Here is an 18081-nt window from a genome sequence, read left to right on the forward strand (position 1 = left end):
TGACCTCTCGTCATTTCCCAGATCTGCCCAGGTTCCCGTGACCCCCAAAAGTATCTGACCAACTCCTCCCCTGATAGGCGCTAATAAACCCTACACAGCTCGGCCCTTGGCCGTAGCCAGTGCCAGTTCCCTCTTGAAACTGTGCCCCTCCACCGCTTCACAAAGTATCTCTGATCCGCTGAGGTCTTTTTCCTTTCTGGGTTCTCTTTCCTCACACCGCGCTTACCCAGTGAACGAGTACACCTCCAGGGCAAACTTCTGCAGCAGGCTGTTCTTGGTGGAATTGGACAGGATGAGGACCACGTTCATGTGGCCTGGCCTAAGGCGCACCAGGTTGCTGGTGTATGTCACATCCGTGAGTTCTGTTACCTCCACGAAGCCTTTCTTAGGAATCTTGCTGTGGGGAAACGGGGAGAAGTTAAGATGTTACCAGGGCAGCTGATGCCACTACTTTAAAAGGGAACAGGTTGAATGATACACTGTGTTGTTGTTTTTTTTGTACCAGGGATTGAACCCAGGGGTGCTTGACTACTGAGCCACGTCCACAGCTCCCTTTATTCTATTTTTATTTTTAGACAGGGTCTTGCCAAGTTGCTTAGGGCTCACTAATTTGCTGAGGCTGGCTTTTGACCTTGGGATCCTCCTGCCTCCATCTCCTGAGCTGCTGGAATTACCGATGTGTGCCACTGCACTTGGCTGAGAGGCTGTATTTGAACCAGACCACGTTATTTAATAACGACTCTGATGTGGCAGGACAAGACGACCTTGATTTAGTAAGTAGCCCTTGGCCTACAGCAGCCCTTCTCCCGAGGCTGAAGGGTGGCGCTACGGAGGCAGCCATTGGTCTGCTTTGTCGCAGAGACCCAGGTCCCTCGATGTTGGTTGTGTGCTCTCAACAGATCAGTCATCCACAGTGTTATGAATTATGGTGTCATGCCACTCTGCTTCTGGGTAATCTACCACCTTCCTGGTTGTGTGTATGTGTGGGTTGCAGTTTTGGCCTCCCATGTGCTGGGCAAGCACTCCTACATCTCTGGTCCTTTTTACTTTCTGAGACAGGCCTCAAACCTGTGAGGCCAGGAGGCTGGCCTTAGCCTCCTAAGTCACTGGGATTGCAGGTGTGCGCCACTATACGTGGCCTGATGTGCTTTTTCACTTCCTGCCTTCATTATTACATCTGTGACTGAGAAAGCAAAGTCCCAGGGCATAAAGTAAGTAGGTCGTATGTCTAGATGCCTAGGAGGTCTTAGTGAACATGAGCCAGCAGCTGCCTTTCCCTGGATAGGCTGAGTATCCTCCATCTGAAATACTCAGGACGAAGCGTTTCAGGTTTTAGATTTTCCCATGTTTTATTTATTTGTTTGTTTGTTTATTTATTAAAGATAAACATCACATTTAAAAAAAAATTTTTTAGTTGTAGTTGGACACAACACCTTCATTTATTTATTTTATGTGGTGCTGAGGATCGAACCCAGGGCCCTGCATGTGCCAGGCTAGTGCTCTACCACTGAGCCACAACCCCAGCCCTAGATTTTTCCATGTTTTAAAATATTTGCATACATATAATGAGATATCGTAGGGCAAGCTCCCAAATCTGCTTTTTTTTTTTTTTTTTTTTAATACTAGGGATTAAACCTAGAGGTGCTTTACCACTGATACACATCCCCAATCCTTTATACTGTTTGAGACAGGGTCTCACTAAGTTGCCGAAGCTGGCCTTAAACTTGGGATCCTCCTGCCTCAGCCTCCCGGGCAGCTGGGATTACAGGCGTGTGCCACTGTGCCCAGTTACACCCAAATCCAAACATGGAATTAACCTATGTTCTGTGTACCCCTTACCCACACAGCCCAGAGGGAACGTCACACTGTGTGTCTGGTGCACCCGCATTTTGACTATGACCCGTCATACAAATCAGGTATGGAACTTTTTACTTGTGGTGTTAAGTTGGTGCTAAAAAATTTCAGATCCTGGATCATTTCAGATTCTGGGTCTTAATCAGGGGCGCGCAACCTGTATTCCCATCTCCCACTCAGGAGCGGAGCCAGCCACTCTACACACTCGTGTCCTGACACAGCTCGGGGATCTGCGGGGCGGGCGCCCAGGGCAGCGGAGGTGGTGTGGGAGAAACCTGCTGTTCTCCTTGGTGAAGCTCGGCTCAGTCTTCCCGACCTTCTCAGGGGCTTCCTCTTTGTCTGGAGGGTGGGACTCTCGCTCGTCATTTGAGTCACTAAAGAAGGAAAAAGGATATTGTATGTATAAATGAACACGTGATGACCCCCAACATGATGACAATAATAATGCACCAGCAAAAAATGTGGGGAAAAATAATGAGAAGAAATTTTATGAAAAAAGAGCACATAAGCTGTGGGCAGCCCTCTGCACTCACCTGAAGGCCTGGACGATGACCGTGCCGAAGAGGATGAAGAGGGCAGAGAAGATGAGGGACAGGAGGGGCATCATCTCCCGCCTGAAACCAAGAGCACAGCTGGGTGAGCGCCTGCGCAGTGCCGGGCTTTAGTTTCTTCTCTCAGTTCTCAGAAGAAACAACCCAGAAGCCGTCATCCCAGCAGACAGTGCTGCTTCTGGGGCGGCGGGGAGGGGAGGTCGAGTCCTGATTCAAACAGCTCATTCAGGAAGTCTGACTGGGGATCTCAGCATAATGGGTTGTGCTTAGGAAGCTCTGTGGCGGACACGACAGGATAAAAAGGATTTAAATTGTAAATGTGGACCAACCTTCTGATGCTGAGATATCAGTGATTAAAACGGCTGTGGAATGATCTCAACTTTATTATATGTATATATTTTACATATTTATTATATATTCTTAACCTTCATTTATTTCTATGTGGTGCTGAGGATCAAACTCAGTGCCATACAAGTGCTAGGCAAGTTCTCTATGCTGAGCTATAGCCCCAGCCCATTATATCTGTGTGTGTGTGTGTGTGTGTGTGTGTATATCTATATCTATCTATCTATATATATATATCTCCATATCTATATATATCTATATATCTATATATATATACAGATAAGTAGAAAGAAAGGATAATCCAGATGGGGTTAAGGCATGGAGCAGGGAGGGAATGATGGTTTTTCATGATTTCCCCCAGGGCCGCTGTTCTAAAACTCTATGCTCTTGCAACACCCACCAAGGGCGTGCCATCTTTCAGGGGGCCCTGCTGGGTGCCAGGAGTTAGAAGTGTGAATTCAAGGTGGTTCTGCCCTTCAGGAGAGGCAGCGTGGGCATACTGCTGTGCCCACTGTGCTGCTTCACTGGTGCACCTGCAAACGGACTCCACGTGCCAGGCCCTAGCTCTGCTCTCTGGAAGGGCAGTGGGTCATCTTTTCCCAGCCAATGGGAAAGGTTCATTGACAAATTTTTAAAAAAGTGAAGTTGCTGAAAGCAAGCAGGTGAGCAGTGAATGGAAACTGTAAAAGTTCTTCCACTTGCTATGTTAAGTGCACACTGAAATCAAAGTAGGCCGGGCATGGTAGTGCACGCCTGTGATCCCAGAGAACATCAGGCTGAGGCAACTTGGCAAGACCCTGTCTCAAAATAAAGTGAAAAAGACTTTGGATGTAGCTCAGTAGTAGAGTGCCCCTGGGTGCAATCCACAGCTCTGCAATTAAAAAAGAGAAAGAAATAGAACTCAAGGGAGGATGGGCTCTTTCCAAAAGAAAATGGGTGACGCCGGTATCAGCAGATGAAGGGCACCCCATCCCAGCATCATTCCTACCAGTTGCTATGGAATATGCCGTCCCAGCAGTCGGCCAAGTAGTCAGAGGCAGAGTAGAGCCACCGGAGGAGAAAGATCTATCAAGGGAGAAAATGGACATGGTCAGCACTGACCAGAGGAGGGTCCCCACCCCACAGCACTGAGCTGTTGTGACACTCTGCTCTTGGCAGGACTTAGTCGCTGGCCCTGGCAGCCCATGGGCCCCCTGGCAGCCCACCCTCCCTGGTGATGATGCTCACGGGAGCAAGCTCGTCCATTAGGTCGGGGAGCACAGCCTCAGAGGACAGAAGAGCTGGATCTTTCCGCAGTTGGTCGAGGTAACCCAAAAGGATAAATTTATCACTCTCACTCCCAGTCCAGGGATCTTCCAGGGTTTTATACACCACCCTTCCTGCCGTGTTACGTCTTTCTAAAATAGACACCTGGGAGACAAGGAGAGAAATATCATGAGAAGTCTCAAAAGCATCATAAGTTATAGTCGTTTGTATTTTTGCAGGGAGGATGGATAAGAGAAGTCACAGTAGGCTCAAACATAAATGCTAAAGAGTCTAAAATATTTGCAAGAGATTGAAATCTTTCTCATAAAAGGAGCTGTTGTTATTTTTTGAGACAGGTGTCTCATTATGTTGCTCAGGTTGGCTGTGAACTCTGAGGTTCAAGTCATTCTTCTGGCTCAGCTCCCAGAAGAATCATTTTCATGGTGAATTTTCAAAGCTTTTGTCAAAAGTTAAAGCTCTTTCTTCCCCCTCAATAGGCTTCGTTCTATAATTTAATAAATGAAACCTTAGTGTTTTTTTTTTTTTTTTTAGTTGGCAATGAACCTTTATTTAATTAATCTATTTATGTATTTGTTTGTGGTGCTGAGGATTGAACCCAGTGCCTCACGCATGCTAGGCAAGCGCTCTACCACTGAGCCCCAGCCCCAGTCCCCAAAACCTTAGTTTTTTTAGAAAAAATTTTCATGATTACCAAAATGAGGACAGAGAAGAATTTCTTTTTTTCCCCAGTGCAAGGGATGGAACCCAGGGCCTAGGTAAATGCTCTACCACTAGCTACATCTCCAAGAGGAGAACTTCATGCTTCTGGAGAAGAGGGAAAAAGGAGAAATCCATTAGGATGAAGCGGAAAAGGCAGAAGGCGGGGGAACTTGCCAGGAGTACCATCAGTGCCTACGGGTTTGTAAAATCTGGCATCTTGGATTCTGCAGACCAGATCTGGGCAACCTGATGAGATGGACCGATGTACCTTAACCTTTACTCGTAGGAGAGATGCCTTCTGTGGAGGCCTAGGCTGACCTCTAGGAGGTGAAATGACCACATGGAAGACTGTTGTCAGGGTAGCCTTACAAAACAGGGCCCGGAAGGTTCCAGATTTTTGGAATCTGTAGTCAACGTCCTCCAGAAAGAAGGAAACGGAAGCGAGGGCAGTGCTTGTGAAGGGGCTGGGTCAGGAGAGAATCCGTGGCTCACCGCTGACTTCCCCTGAAACACCTCGCTGTCCGGCAGCAGGGTGCGGGCAAACTCCTGTTGCCGCCCACTGTGGACGTGGACGAACCGAACGGTGTCCTGCGTGTTTGCCAGGGCAAAGGACAGGAAGGCCTCGAAGGGTCTGCTCAACTTGGGAGCCTCGGCAGTCAGTAAGACCACACAGTACCTGCATGAGAACAAGAGAGAGGACTATAACCAGTTCCTGGGCAGGGCCAGAATCTGCAATCCATGATGAAGAGTAGGAGGAGTCACTTTGCAGAGTGAAGAAGATATTGTGCATCAGGAGAGCTGCCATCTCTTTTTTAAATTTATTTTTTTGTGATCCTGGGGATTGAAAGTGGTGTGCTCCACCACTGAACTACATCCCTGGTCCTTTCTTTTCTTTTTTTAAATTCTTTTTTCTTCATTTATTGCCTTCAATATGTTGCTGAGTCCACCCCAGGGGCAGATTTTTTTTTTTTTTAATATGGTGCTGCGGATTAGAACCCAGGGCCTTGTGCATGCAAGGCAAGCACTCTACCACTGAGTACATCCCCAGCCCTCTTTTTATTCTTTATATTGAGACAGGGTCTTGCTAGGTTGCCCATGCTGGCCTTGAACTTATAATTATTTTGCCTCAACCTCCCAAGTAGCTGGGATTACAGGCGCCCATCATCGTGCCCAGTTTGCGAGCTGCCATCTCTGAGACTTCCAAAGTCAGTAATGATCTGTTCCTTTTCCAGACTAGTAATGTTCTCCCCACACCCAACTCCATAACATCTAGGAATTTCTTTTAGGCAATTGGGCCTTGATCCTTGATGCAGAAGGTCCTTTTAAGGAAGCCATCTTGTCCCAGTTCTGCTACCACAGGGAAGACTAGTTGAATCTATCTTAGGACAGCGGCCACCAAACCTCATTCTGAAGGAGCTTCCTTTGCAAGGTTCCAATGTAAGCTCAGCCATTCATTCTCCTGAACATTGACTGAGCACCTGCTACATGCCAGGGAAGACAGAGGACTTCCTTGCCCTCAGAGCTCACGTTCCAGTGAGGAAGACAGACAACAAACAGATTTCACAATAAACAACCAGTGCTCTAAGAAAGAGAGGAGAAAGGGATATAGAGAGGCCAGTGTTGGGGGAGGTCATGGGTTGGTGAGGGAAATGGCACCTGAGAAGGTAACACTTCTGCAGAGACCTGAATGAAGTATGCACGAGAGGCAACAAGGCCAGAGTGTCCCGGGTAGAGAGAACCACAGCATGGAGACCCCAGGATGGAGAGTGATGGGTTTGGGTGTTTGAGATCATGGCTGGTGTGTGGAGAACCCGCCTGGAGCAGAGGAGGAGGAGACGGCGCAGAGGCAAGCAGGAGGCTGCATGGGAGGCGGGGCCTGCTCCAGGGCCGCAGCCGTAAGGAAGCCAGGCTTGTGGGTTTGGAACACGTTTTATGTAAATGACAATCCTTATAGTTCAGGACACTCTTTAAAAATCTAATTAACGTCTTTTTTTTTTCCTTCCCTCTCAGACTATAAATGAATTGGCAAAGTCTGAAAATACAGGGGGATTTTTAAAATTTAAACAATATTTTCAAACAATATGATCAGATACCTTTTACAGATAAAATAATCCTAAATTTAAAGCCCCACTGATTCATTAATTGTACCTATCTGAAAAAGGTATACGAGACATTTCCCTGTATTTCCAGGCTTTTTAGACACTCTGCACAATCACATTCCACATTCTTTACTGAAATCACAGGCTAATCATTCTGACATTTCCTCTGCACCCTACCTCACTTTCCCTATCATTTAACTGTTGTCCTGGCTCTCTCCAGACCTCCAGGGACTCGCCCTGCATGCATGCTCTGTAGGGAGAGGAACAGTCATGCTCATGCTTCACTAAGGGACCTGCCTCCTGACACCTGCTAACATCTGCTTGTCTGTCAGGTTCCAGCTAAAGTGTTACATCTTGGTGTGCTCTGACCCCGAGGCCAAGCTGGCACAACCAAAAATTTGGCCCTAAGGTACCCTAAGGTACCTTCATTGACAAATGAAGAATAAATGCTGTCACCAGGTGGGTGATCAGTTCCCCTGTAGTAAACTCCAAGACAGGAAAAGCCTTGGGCCTTACTTCCTCTGTCGGTGAGATCGTTTCACTGGGCAGAGCTCATGGAACAACTTCTGGCTGGTAAGCCTGGCTGCCAATAGGTACTTGTTTTGGGTTATAAAGTCTTCAATGACCTGCTTCTTCAGACCTCGAGCCTGGGGGAGAACCAAGAAGCAATTAACTAGATTCAGTTTTCTCACTGCAAGTTGACTTTACTTAAAAGACTAATAAAAACCTGGTGGACCCTGGCTAAAGTAAGAAAACCGGGTTAGATGGGCCAGTCTGAGTAAATGAATACAGTGACCTAGGCCAACCATGCAGGATGAGAGGAATGATGTTGCTATTCCGGTCAAAGCAAAAGTCAAGGGGTCTTTCCACAGAGAACTTCTGTAGGTTGTTTCATGCTGACAATTTAAAAAGTCAGTCACTTTGAATTTTAGGCAAATATATTTCCATTCAGGATCTGTAGCAAGCTGTACAATTAAAAATAAACTCCCAAGTAACAATGTTACTTCACATTAAAGACAGACTACAAAATCATATGAGGGCCAAGTGCAGTAGCACAAGCCTGAACACCTGAAATCCCAGTGGCTTGGGAGGCTGAGGCAGGAGGATCGCAAGTTCAAAGCCAGCCTCAGCAGTTTAGTTGGGCACTAAGCAATTCAGCAAGATCCAGTCTCAAGACAAAAATAAAAAGGGGTGAGGATATGACTCAGTGGTTAAGTGCCCCTGGGTTCAATCCCCAGTACCAAAATAAAAAAAATCACATGACGACTGTTTTATACATTTTGAAGGACTGAAATCAGAGGCAGCAGGTTCATAGAACATAATGTGATTAAACTAAACCTTAATATGAGATAAGCTTGGGTGCGTTCAGAGTGGCATGGCCGCAGACTAAAAGTATGAATCAGACTAAAACTTAATATAAGCCAGAAATCCATTTTTATGTTTGGAAATTAAACACACTTTGAATAAGCCATTTACCTAAGAAAAAAGCCTATCAGATATTAGAATACATTTAGAATTAAAAGGAAAATACTATCAAAATTACTACTTGGGAGGCTGAGGGAGGAAGATGGCTTGAGCCCAGGAGTTCAAAGCCAGTCTAGGATCTAACAGATGTGAAACACAGCTCAGGATAAGAATCTACAGCATTCATGGAGGAACTCAGTCACTAAGGAACAGAGAACTTCTTGAATCTGATAAAAAGTATCTCTGAAAAGCCTTCTGAGAAATACTTATTGGGGGACTGCCAAAAGCAGTTTAAGATTAAACACAAGGTGCCCCTCCCGTCAAGCCACTTCTCATCTATACCAGAGCTCAGTGCAAGAAAGGATCAAAAAAAAAAAAAAAAAAAAAAAAAAAAACGGGGGGTGGAAGAAGCAGCAAAATTGTCATTAATCTCAGATGATACAATTGTGTACTTAGTAAATCCAAAAGATGACAGAGATCAATTTTTTAAACCAGTAAGTGTTTGGCAAGAGTGATGGATGATCATGCAGCATCAGTATTTAAAAGTCAACTATATGTTTTATGCCAGCAAACTGAAAATGTAACAAAAAAGATTCCCTTTCTAATAGCATGAAAGTATGAGGTATCAGAAATAAGTTGAGAAAAAAATTTCTTCACAGGGAAAATCATAACACCTTATGGAGACACACACACAAAGCACCCAAGCAAATCCCACAGAGTCGTCATGTTTACGGGCTAGAAGGCTCAGATTTGTAAAGATCGATTTAAAGAATTGGTACAAACTCCCCAAACCGATTATGTTCAAACTGATTTAAACAATCAGTACAAACTCTCGAAACCCCAGTAGATTTTTTTTTTCTGTTTCTTTTTTTTTTTTTGTGTGTGTGTGTGTTTCTTTTGATGTAACTTGGTGGACAGAATTTAAAATATATATAAAAAAGTACAAAAGACTAAAAATAGCCAAGATGCTTTTTGAAGAAAAACAAAAACAAAACAACCCCCAAAAACTCTCTCAAAAAAACAAACAAAAAAAACCACCCAAACTTCCCTGGATGCCAAAACAAAGGATATGATTTTCATATCGACTTTCACATTTGTTCTGACCAGAACTTTGTGTGTGTGTGTGTGTGTGTGTGTGTGTGTGTGTGAGAGAGAGAGAGAGAGAGAGAGAGAGAGAGAGAGAGAGAGAGAGAGATATTAAACCAGGGGCACTCTATCAATAAGCTACATGTCCAGCTCTTTTTAAAATTTTTTATTTTGAGGGGCACTGAGGATCAAACCTCAGGTGCTCTACCAGTGAGCCACATCTCCAGCACTTTCTAGTTTATTTTCAGACAGGATCTTGCCGAGTTTCCAGGGCTGGCCTTGAACTTGTGATCCTCCTGCCTTGACCTCCAGAGTCACTGGGATTACAGGGTGCAGTGCTAACATTTTATTAGGCTCAATATCCCACCCCACTGATTGCCAGGGCTGAAACCCTACTTCCCACAGATAATACAGTTGGAAAAGGGAGGCTTGTTTTCAGATATCTGTGACTAATCTTTGCTATATCAAAACTCAATTAATGGTAGTTTCTTTAGGGTTAATTGCTGCGTTGATACAATAAATGCTGGATAGTTTATCAATTACCTTTTACTTAGAATGGATATTTTTTCATGTTCTATTTTAGTAACACTCCTGATTCTATAATATCATGCATTGGTCATTTGGAATATTTGTTCAATGACTTTCAGTACATTGATATGGTTAATTATTCCTATCGGAAAAAGAATCACATCGCATTGATGGACCAATCTAATCAGAAAGTTCTGAAGAGCTGTCAATTTGCCAATGTAAATTTTCTGAACTTCAAATTTTCTTGGAAGTCCGAATTTTATCACTGGCAACGGATGCCATCAGTTGTTTTCATCAAGTTCCAGCCTCACTCCACTCATTTTTGCAGAAATGTTTTACAGAGCCCTGATTCCTGCACAGGTGCTGACAGCTTTACCCACTGCTGTTTGTCCTGTCAGTGCAAATGTCACCACAGTGAAATAGGCAAATTATGTCTTGGTGTTATCATGAAGTCAGCTTTCACCTTGGATTCTCTCTTAAAGGGTCTTTGGAACTCCCAAGGCCGTGACCACATTATGAAACTGCTTGTCCTGTTGAACTCAGGTGCAGCAGGGGACGTATGATATTCATGGCAACACTGCTCCTCAAAGCCCCCCAGTGGCCACTGACAGAAGTATGAATTAATAAATTATAACGTAGTCAAACTACAATATAGCCGGGAAAGCAAATTACTTAGACTATAGGAAAAACTGGCGCTACTAGTGTTACTTATGCTAAGCAGCTTGCCTTGGAGAGTTTACGTTAAGTATATAGTTCTTTTTTTTTTTTAATTTAAATTACCGGGGATTGAATCTAGGAGTGCTTTACTTCTGAGCTACAGCTCCAACCCTTTTTTTGGAGACAGAGTCTTGCTGAGTTGTGGAGGCTGGCCTTGAACTTGCAATCCTCCTGCCTTAGCTTCCTAAGTCACTGGGATTACAGGTGTGGCCACCAAGCCCAAGTAAATGTGAAGTCTATCTTGAAACATGGAGATTCTCACATACCTGGATCATGTCAGCCGGCTTGTTTATGTGCTCTTTAAAGATCAAGATGGTGGGGGCATATACATTGATGTTGTACTGCCTGGTCATCTCCTCCACCCCTCTCAAACCGACATATACATATCCAAATGACAAATAATCTTTGTATGCAAAAGCGGTCAACTGTGAGAGCATAAGGGAGAAGAAAATGAAGTTTATATATAGCATGCCATCTAAGGTAGAAATCAAATGTCAAGTTGACATCAATGGATGGAGATGCACATCCCCACACAGCCCCACCAGGTCTCTTACACCCTCCCACACCTCCCGAATGTCATGGCGTTCCAGCACAAAAACTGTACCAATAAAAGTAAACAGCTATTTTTTTTTTTCCACAGATAAAGTAAAATAATTATTTTATTGAGATTTGTACTAGATCTAAGGCTGGGATGTTTGGAGAGTTATGTCAGAAGGCAGTGGCTGTGCCAATGGATGGGCACTTTCCTCTCATCTCAGGTCACAGTGATGACAGAGGTGAGTGGGAAGTGTAGTCCAGGGTCTCACAAAGAGCAGGTGTGCAGTGAGACCAGGGGCAGGCTGGATGTCTGCCGTGAGCCTCAGCGTCTTGGTCTCTAGAATATGGATAATATTCCTACCCCTAGATTCCTCTAGGGACGGAGGGCACCTGGGGGCGGAGAGCACTCGCACATGAGGTGACCAGTACCATGAGGTGCTCCATGGGCACCGGTGAGGAAAATGTCTGGGCTTCAAACATTTCTCATGCAATTAACTAGCACAGGCTGAGCGTCCCTTGTCTGAAATGCCTGGGACGAGTGTTTTGGATTTTTTCAGATTTTGGAATATTAAAATATGCACAGTGAGACAGCCTGGGGGCAGGGCCGAGCCATGACATTCCTGATTTGTTCCACAACCCCTGGACACACACAGCCTGACAGTAATTTTACGCAGTATTTCTAGTGCACCTGCATTTTGACGGTGCCTTATCCACGAGGTCGAGTGTGGAATTTCCCACTCCTGGTGCCATAAAAGTGCTCAGAAAGTTTCTGATTATGGAGCTTTCAGATTTTGGTTTTATGGGTTAGGGAGGCTCAGATTCACTTAGTACTTACAAAAAGACACACAGGTTACAAGTGTTCCACCTAAAATATAAGAATACTTTACCAGATATAAGTACCTTGTACAGCAGTGGCACAGTAGGCCCCTGGTCGAACAGAAGGACGTGAGGTTTATTCTCTTGCTGCCAGCCAGAGAGGAATCGGATGTAATTTTTATTTGTAACCTTAAATTGAAGAGGACGTTAGTTTCAATATTTATTTATTTATTTTTTTTTAAAGAGAGAGAGAGAGAGAGAGAGAGAGAGAGAGAGAGAATTTTTTAAATATTTATTTTTAGTTTTCGGCGGACACAACATCTTTGTTTGTATGTGGTGCTGAGGATCGAACCCGGGCCGCATGCATGCCAGGAGAGTGCGCTACCGCTTGAGCCACATCCTCAGCCCTCAATATTTATTCTTAACAACTATATTATACTCCAGTCGTAAAATAAATTAAAAAACTAGATATATGTAAAAGATTGTCTGCAAAACGTAAAAAATACAGACAACTTTTTTCTTCCCCTGGTCCTGCAGATTGAACCTGGGGGTGGGGGGAGTTGTGTTCAAGCACAGAGCCACTTCCCTAGCCTTGCCCTTTTCATTTTTTATTTTGAGACAGGATCTCACTAAGTTGTGCTGGCTGGCCTCGAACTTCTGATCCTTCTGCTTCAGCCTCTGGAGTTGCTGGGATTACGGGCATGCACCATTGCACCCAGCTGATTCTTGCTTAATGGTAGAATGTAATTTTTTTTTTTCCATGGTGGGGATTGAATGCAGGGGTCTCCTGCATGCTAATAAGCAAGCATGTACTCTACTACCAACACCTGAGAGTGTACTTCTTGATCTACTAAAGCCAAAGATATTTGATACTTGCCATTTTATTTATTTACTTATTTTTTGGGGGACAGTACCAGGATTGAAATCAGGGCACTCAACCACTGAGCCACATCCCCAGCCCTATTTTATTTAGAGACTAGGTCTCATTGAGTTGCTTAGCACCTTGCTGTTGCTGAGGCTGGCTTTGAACTTGTGATCCTCCTGCCTCAGCCTCCCAAGCCGCTGGGATTACAGGTGTGCACCACTGCGTCCGGTTGATACTTGCCATTTTTAAATGGCACAAATAAAAATAAGGTAGCCCATCCCACTGTACCTCAGGTAATTTCACTTAGAAGTTCCACATTTGAATTGTTCTTCCAGGTTTCTTGCAGGGCCTGGAGGTACTCTGAGGCTCTCCCAGCCAGGTTCCTGTAAACCCATCTAACCCGCTCACCAAGGAGCCTGCGGCTCACTCCCTCCTTTTCTCACCTTACCTGCCAAACTCACTATAGGTACCATTTCTGTAAAGAAGCCTTTTCCAATTCTTAGGATGGGCTCCAAAACACTGGATGGAAATAAGCAGCTCCTCTAGCTCAGGAGCTGCTCAGAAAGTGTCCTCAACACTATTCTATACCTGGCACCGAACAGATTTTTTTTTTTAAAATACATTTTTTAGTTGTAGATGGACACAATACCTTTATTTTATTTATATATGTGGTGCTGAGGTTCGAACCCAGGGCCTCACACATGCTAGGCAAGCACTTTACCACTAAGCCACCGCCCCACCCCAAGAACAGATGTTTTATAAATGTCTCAGAACTTATCGTAACAACCTCTCATCTTTTTAGGAGCCTGTGATGCTCTCTGACCTTTTAAGCCAACTCCAACAAATCTTTCTCCTGTGGATAATCCTGGTGGGACAGTCAGTAAACAGCCCAGGTAAAAATATTATAGAAATTTTTATAATTCCTCTCTGGTATTGTGAATGAATGAATTATTTAAAATACAATAAGAGTCCTTTCCTAGTTGCTTTGATCCCTATCCTAACACACTTGGAAAAACATTAAGGTGCTTAAATATACAAATCAAAAACTAATATAAACTGTATGTCTGTTTCTTTTTTTTTTTTTTTAATTTTTTAGATGTTAATGGACCTTTATTTTATTCATTTACTTACACATGGTGCTGAGGATTGAACCCAGTGCCTCATACATGCAAGGCAAGTGCTCGATTACTGAGCCACAACTCCAGCCCTGTATGTCTGATTTCTTTAGATCAAGTTTTTCTTCATGAATTTCATCCATATTGTTGTATCACTGTAAGTTTTCAGAGACCCCAAAACAATAACTGAGTTCATGGAATCTGGTGTTTTCTATAGATATGAACATTCAATGCATGAGCAAATGTAATTTTATTTGAATATTTTCACAAGACAAATAACTCTGCATGAACCAATTCATGAGCCACAAAGAAATCTTTTATCCTATTATGGGATCTAATTTTTTTTTGTTGTTGTTGACTAGAAAACAAGTCATTTTGGCTCAAATGAAATTTTACCTATAACAAGGTAAAATCTGCAAGACGCTTATTAACATGAATGAATTTGTTCAGTCTCTGTACTTCATCTGTTTCAGTCTCCTACAGTTTTCATTTAAATGATTCATTTTAAAGTGATCAATTAATATATCTTATCCTGTTCAAAATGAAACTCAAGTCTGAGAGTGTCACAGGTAGACTGTGGGCAGCCAGGCACCTGGTAAACCACTTCCTGCCATATTCTCCCCAGGTACTCACCTTCTCCACCAAGTTCCCTGGAAGAAGGCTTTCTACAAACTGCCGGAGGTTCTCACGAACAACTGCATTGTGGAAGAAGGAGATTTTCCCATTTATGATTCCTAGGATAGAGGGTGTGCTGTGTGCTCCCAGGTGATGGGCCAGGCGTCTCTCGTACCCAGCATGGACCACGCCGATTCCCACACCTGCAAAGTATGAAAAATCTACATGTAGGCTCTGTGTGTCCCACGGCAGCTGGGAGAAACACTGACAAGGAAGTTTTCAGTGTGAAATTAAAACTGACTTAGCAGGAGAGAATTTCCTCTCCCTTCCCTTCCTTCCTTGGTACTGGGGATTGAACCCAGGGGTGCTCTACCACTGAGCCATATCCTCAGCCCTTTTCCTTTTTTAAGACAGGTCCTGCTAAGTTGATAGGGCCTTACTAAGTTGCCCAGGTTCACCTTGCTTGCAATCCTCCTCCTGCCTGAGCCCCTGGGGAGCAGGGATCACAGATGTGCACCTCTGCACCTGGCAGGAGAGAGCACCATTCTAACAGACTGGCTTGTATTTTCATTGTTGAAATTCTAGATTGGTCAGTTTTTCTGCAGAAATGGCAATATTTATTTATTTGCTTATTTTTTAAATATTTTTTTAGTTGTAGATAGACACAATATCTTTTTTTAAAAATATTTATTTTTTTGTTTTAGGTGGACACAATATCTCCATTTATTTTTATGTGGTGCTAAGGATCGAACCCAGTGCCTCGCGCATGCAAGGCAAGCACTCTACCACTGATCTACAAACCCAGTCCCACAAAAATGGCAATATTAAGAAGCACATATATCTCAAGTCTGTTACTTCTAATTTTGGGAATCATCATCATCATCATCATCATCATCATCTTGGTACTGGGTAGTGAATCCAGGGTGCTTAAACACTGAGCCACATCCCCAGTCCTGTTTTGTATTTATTTAGAGACAGGGTCTCACTGAGTTGGCTTAGGGCCTCGTTAAGTTGCTGAGGCTGGCTTTGAACTTGTGATCCTCCTGCCTCAGCCTCAGGAGCCACTTGGATTACAGGCATTCACCACCATGCCTGGCTTATAGAAATTATTTTATTGAGATATTAGTAAAATACAGATTCCTGGAAAAGTAAAAGAAACTATAAAGTTAATATCACTTGAAAACCCACATCCCACTTGACCTGTTAATATTTTGGTATCTGTTTGTCGCTGTTCTGTATGTACAGTATGCCTAAAATAAAGTGGGGGTCATCTAATCCTTATTTCCTTAATAAGAATAACTTCTCTTGTTCTTTGATTCAACCAATGTATCTAGAGGGCTAGTATTCTGCTACTCACTGGAAGATTAATCTACTCACGTGAAAGATTAATGGCCAACAAATAACAAGTGAACATTTTCATTTGGATGTTTAATAGACTTTTAAAATTAATTAATTTATTTATTTTTGTGGTGCTGGGGATTGAACCCAGGGCCTTGTGCATGTGAGGCAAGCACTATACCATCTGAGCTATATCCCAGCCCCTAACAGACTCTTGAGCTTCAAAGCGCAACTCCTGATCTATGACTGTTCAGCCCACGCCTCTGCCACTTCAGCTGGTGACTCCCTCGTTCCTGTTACTGGGGCCACACATCTGAGGAGTCATCTTCCACTTCTCCAACTTCTCACATCCCACGTCCAATCTGTCAGCAAGTCTTGATGGTTCTCTCTTCAGAGTGTGGCCAGAATTTGACTATTTTTTTTTTTTAAATCGCTTCTATTATCCCGAGTCACCCCCCTCTAGCCTGGGTGGCTATACTAATCTCCTAGATTGCCTTTCGGTTTTGCCTGCTTTTCTTTTTCTTTCTTTCTGGTTCTGGAGATTGCACCCAGGGGTGCTCTACCACTGAACCGAATCCCCAGCCCTTTAAATTTTTTAAATTACTATTTTTTTTTTTGTAAGAGTCTTATAGTTACACACAGTTGTTGGGTTCATTCTGACAAACTCATACATGCATGGAAGCCCTTTTTGATTTTTATTCTGAGACAGGGTTTTGCTAAGTTGTCCAGGGCTGGCCTCAAGCTTGTCATCCTCCTGTCACTGCCCCTTGATGGCTGGATCACAGGCCTGTGCCACATGCCTGGCTCTGACAGTCTATTCTTTTTTTTTTAATTTTTTTTTTTTTTAATATTTATTTTTTAGTTCTCGGCGGACACAACATCTTTGTTTGTATGTGGTGCTGAGGATCGAACCCGGGCCGCACGCATGCCAGGCAAGCGCGCTACCGCTTGAGCCACATCTCCAGCCCCTGACAGTCTATTCTTAACATAGTTATTGGGTGGTTCCTTCTAAATCATAAAAATGGTTCACAATGCTCTTCAGCTCAAACCCTGCAAAGACTCACTCATTTCACTCAGAATAAAACCCACGATCCACAAACAGGCCAACAGAACCCACTGTGCTGTGGTTCCTGGTCCCCTCTGCCTTGGGTCCACTCCTCCTGCAGCTTGCTCCATCCCTGCACTTTTGCTCCTGTATGAATGCTAGCTAGTGTGCTCCTGCCTGGGCCTGGCGCTGGGGGCGCTTGCTGGGGTGCCCATCTTCCCTCTCACTCCTCATCAGCTTCAAGGAGCTGCCCTTAGCCACGGGTCAACCTGGCCCAGTGTGTGAAGCAGCACTCCCCACATGCAGGGCCCTGCACCCTGCTTGCTTTCACTCCTGTCACAGTGCTTACTCTATCCTGTGTTCTTCCCCATCCCTGCCCCNTTTGATTCAACCAATGTATCTAGAGGGCTAGTATTCTGCTACTCAATGGAAGATTAATCTACTCACGTGAAAGATTAATGGCCAACAAATAACAAGTGAACATTTTCATTTGGATGTTTAATAGACTTTTAAAATTAATTAATTTATTTATTTTTGTGGTGCTGGGGATTGAACCTAGAGGTGCTCTCCCGCTGGGCTCCACCTCCAGCCCTTTTTGACACAGTGTCTCACAAAGTTGCCCAGGCTGGCTTAGAACTAGCGATCCTCCTGCCTCTCCTGCCTCTGCCTACGGACCAGCACAGGCTTACTGTTGTCTTTTGTGGTGCTGGGAATGGAACTTAGGGCCTTGCAGGTGCTAAGCACGTGCTCTACCACTGAGTTAGACCCTGGCCCCTGCTCCCTTTTTCTAACATACAACAGGTGCCACCCTTTTCAGTTGATTTTTATTTATTTATTTATTTTGGGGTACTGGGGATTGAACTCAGGGGCACTCGACCACTGAGCCACATCCCCAGACCTATTTTGTATTTTATTTAGAGAGGGCTTAGCACCTCGCTTTTGATCAGGCTGGCTTTGAACTCATGATCCTCCTGCCTCGGCCTCTGTTGATTACTTATTGCCTGCCTTTTCCTTCCAGAACAGAGGCCTCACGAAGGCAAAAATCTTTGTTTTGTTCACTGACGTGTACCTAGCATCAGAAGAGAGCTGGGCAGAGCAGGGCACACTGGAACTGGGTCATCGAGCTACCTTGCTAGTGCCC

The 18081-nt window shown here is 44.1% G+C and overlaps 1 protein-coding gene across 7 annotated transcripts in view; it reads right to left on the reverse strand.

The window, feature by feature from the left end:
* Dnajc16 (DnaJ heat shock protein family (Hsp40) member C16) overlaps positions 1-18081 on the reverse strand; it is a 38673-nt gene that overhangs the window by 4135 nt on the left and 16457 nt on the right. For all 7 annotated transcript variants that reach the window (XM_048816275.1, XM_015485668.2, XM_015485667.2 and 4 more), the window contains 10 exons: positions 14576-14760; positions 12047-12151; positions 10876-11034; positions 7331-7461; positions 5208-5391; positions 3978-4160; positions 3739-3815; positions 2388-2468; positions 2130-2228; positions 227-397 (listed from right to left, as the gene is read on the reverse strand). In XM_048816275.1, the coding sequence (XP_048672232.1) occupies positions 227-397; positions 2130-2228; positions 2388-2468; positions 3739-3815; positions 3978-4160; positions 5208-5391; positions 7331-7461; positions 10876-11034; positions 12047-12151; positions 14576-14760 (1375 nt within the window). The remainder of the gene's footprint in view (positions 1-226; positions 398-2129; positions 2229-2387; positions 2469-3738; positions 3816-3977; positions 4161-5207; positions 5392-7330; positions 7462-10875; positions 11035-12046; positions 12152-14575; positions 14761-18081) is intronic.

This window comes from Marmota marmota, unplaced genomic scaffold (assembly GCF_001458135.2).
Source record: "Marmota marmota marmota unplaced genomic scaffold, marMar, whole genome shotgun sequence".
In the NCBI taxonomy this organism is placed as follows: domain Eukaryota; kingdom Metazoa; phylum Chordata; class Mammalia; order Rodentia; family Sciuridae; genus Marmota; species Marmota marmota.